This window comes from Octodon degus, unplaced genomic scaffold (assembly GCF_000260255.1).
Source record: "Octodon degus isolate 3935 unplaced genomic scaffold, OctDeg1.0 scaffold00029, whole genome shotgun sequence".
Lineage (NCBI taxonomy): Eukaryota > Metazoa > Chordata > Mammalia > Rodentia > Octodontidae > Octodon > Octodon degus.
The window spans coordinates 1,783,353-1,786,549 of NW_004524605.1; the positions used below are offsets into that span (position 1 = coordinate 1,783,353).

Sequence of the window (3,197 nt, forward strand, 5' to 3'; positions counted from 1 at the left end):
TTCTCCTCAAACTTGTGTTATTAAACATCCTGGTCCCTTTGGTCTGGGGGACATTTCTCCAACTGCTGTCTGGCCATGGCAACTTTGGGAACTGTCGCAAGACTGGCCCTCCACATTCTAGCTAACATCTACACAGACCTCTCGGTCTCAAGAGTTTGATGTAATGACTAGGAGGCAGGATACTTTCTAGGGTGATGAAAATGTCCTACATCTTGATCAGGATGATAGCTGTTTTAGTGCGTAAAATTTGTCAAAATAAAAAATTTCATGCTGCAAGTGAGGTATTTTGTATGATTACATCTCAAGGATTTAAGCATTCAATGAACATCATTTTCACTAAGTAAATAACCAAGTCAATAACCAAACTACAACCTTCACCAGTGAGAATCCTGAACATCCCATTCTGATATGCCCCTTAAATCTTCCCTCTTCCAGAAACTTCCTTCCTTAACACTCACTACTTACTGTGGTAGTGGCTCTGGGACCTAACCCATTGCATATTCTAGGTAAGTGCTCTGCCCTTGAGCCACAGCTACAGCTGCTGAGTTATTCTGTCTTTTAAAATGAGCTTGATCACACTGGGGAGAGAAAATACTACAAACAGACACTGTAACAGTTTATACCTCATAGGTGTCTCTACAAAGCCTTCTTAAACTGTTTTCTTTGATAAGTAAATAAATGATGAATTAAGAAAACCCTAATACATCATCATTCAAAAAAAGAAAGCATATTTAGCTCTGCAGGCAACAAAGTAGGCTTAAACTCTAAGAAAATTAAAAAAGCATTAGGGCTATGATCTCCTCCTGATACCATGCTTCCTTTTTCAGAAAAATAGTTCCAGGTTCTGGGATACACTAATAAATTCTAATTAAAAAAAAAAAAAAAAAACTCTCAGGGAAAAAAATTCTGGGCTTCTCACCAGACTTCAGTTCCTTGATTCCCTCTTTCTGACAGAGGCTGCTCTCACCTAGAAAAGCCTTTACCTTGTGACTTCCCTTACCAGAACTCTTCAGACTCATCTCTAAGACTCGTCTTCCATCCCCATGCCCACCAGTCCACTTAACAAACTCTTCTTCTGTGGCACTTGTGACTCTGTGCACTGCAGTCCAGCGTGTCTGACCATCAGTCTCTGCTGCATTCACCCCACCACTGACACTCTAAAACACAGCCTCTTGGCTGGAATAACACTTAAGATGTCTAGCACCTACTCAGTATCTCCAAAGGTCTAGGGGTTAAGCTAAACACTTTTCTCTCAAATCATGCAAAATTGTAATTTTGTAATTGTAATTATGCATAATTGTTATTTCTATCGTGGCCAACAGGAATTAATGCTTTGTGGAAACTGAATAAGATTTTCATCCCTTTTCTGACCCTTGAACATCATCAAGAACTCAGCAGGCCAGGCTATTCACTAGTATCTGAGAACAGAAGTAAAGGACACTCAGAAGAGTTTTGTAAGAAATACCCAACATTCTGCTACACCAGTAGTCCTACCCTCTGCAGTGAATCCCACACACTGTATGAAGTAAGAGAGAAGGAGAGAGAAAAAGGAGCTCACCTGAGCTCCCAAAGGCAGAGGCCCAGCAGCCATTGTCTCCTCTTCCCTTCCTGTGGGTCCTTCCTAGGGAAGGTGCAGAGGCAGAGCAGAAGGAAGACAAGGACAGGAAGCCCAGAGAAGTGACACTTTCGCAACACCAGCAATAAAAATACCTACAATGGATAAGATATAGAGAATCTTTAAAAAGAAAACAAGGGGCCTGGGGAGATAGTTTGGTGGTCTAAGCACCTGCGCAGCAAGTGCAAGGATCCAGTTTCAATCCCTGGTACTGTACCCTGTGCCACCATGCCAGACCCAAAACTGGGCGTGGTAACACATGCCTATAATCCCAGTGCTGGGGAGGCTGAGACAGGAGGATCACCACGAAACTATGCTGTGTAATGAGACCCTGTACCAAATACATACATACATACATACATACATACATACATACATACAAACATGATTTAAAAAGAAAACATGGGCCTGGGAGATAGCTCAGTGGCATAAGCAAGCGCCCGCCTGGCAAGCACAAGGTTGAGAGTTTGATACCCAGTACCAAAAAACCCCACAGTATTCAAAAAAGAAAACAGCAATGTTTATTTAGAGTTTGCTTTATTAAGATTATTTAGATATATAAAGGAAGATGAAAACTGAAAGACCTGCTGTAATCCAGGGTAGGATAATCTTGATTTACTAATTTGTCATTCTTTGAAATTAATGTATAAATTTAATATAATCCTAGTCAACCTATTCCTAAGTAAAAATATTTTAAAGTAGTCATGGAAAAAAAATGATTAAATTTAATTATGTTATACAGCAGCCAGAAAATTTTTTAAGAAGTACCTATGAAGACAAATATCACAAGTTCTCACTGATCTCACAGCAGCACAGTGCAGAATACTAGATACCAGAGGCTGTCAAAAGAATAACATATAGAACTATAGATATGAGACAAAAGCCTAATGTCCCAAGGGAGCAGGCAGCAATAGACAGAGCCCAGGGAGAGCTGCTGTCTGTCACTTGTAAAATCCCGGCAAGCTGGGATTCAAGGCTGCAGATAGCAGCTTCTCCTGCTGGCGCCCTGTTCTTTGATCCCTTGCTTGGGATGTTATCAGCTAACATTTGTGTGGACCTAGTGTTAGGCAAATGGTGGAGGTCAATAGAGTAGTTTGTATTCACTTAAGTAATTATGCACATTCCTTAGTCTGCTTTCACCCCTCAATAAATGTGAGATGCTGCTGAGGCTCAGGGCTCACTTGGAGAGACTAATCTCAGTGAGACTCTGAAGCTACATTCATCAGGTCTTCTCGTCCTTTCTTTTGGCACCAACCCATAACATACAGCAACAATACAACAGAGATTGGTTATCAGTTATAAAAATACCAATAGGAGGGATGTTTTAATGCTCTAGAGCTCAGCAGGGTGACTATAGTTAATAATAACAATATATATTTCAAAAGATCCAGAAAAGGCTTTTAATATGCTCAATGCAAAGGAATAATAAATATCTGAGGTCACAGATACGCCGATTACCCTGACTTATTCATTATATAGAGCAGTATATCATCACGCTGGACCACATGCATATGTACAGTATGTTCATTATAAATTTTAATATGATAAAATGAATACTGATGAATGAGAGCTTGCTTTTTTT

General features: G+C 40.1%; 1 protein-coding gene across 1 annotated transcript in view; it reads right to left on the reverse strand.

Moving 5' to 3' along the window:
* Zfp2 (ZFP2 zinc finger protein) overlaps positions 1 to 1,706 on the reverse strand; it is a 47,739-nt gene extending 46,033 nt beyond the window's left edge. Inside the window, 1 exon segment of the mRNA XM_012514334.2 lies at positions 1,559 to 1,706. Within this exon segment, the coding sequence (XP_012369788.2) occupies positions 1,559 to 1,591 (33 nt within the window). The 5' untranslated portion in view covers positions 1,592 to 1,706.
* Between the last annotated feature and the right edge of the window lie 1,491 nt (positions 1,707 to 3,197).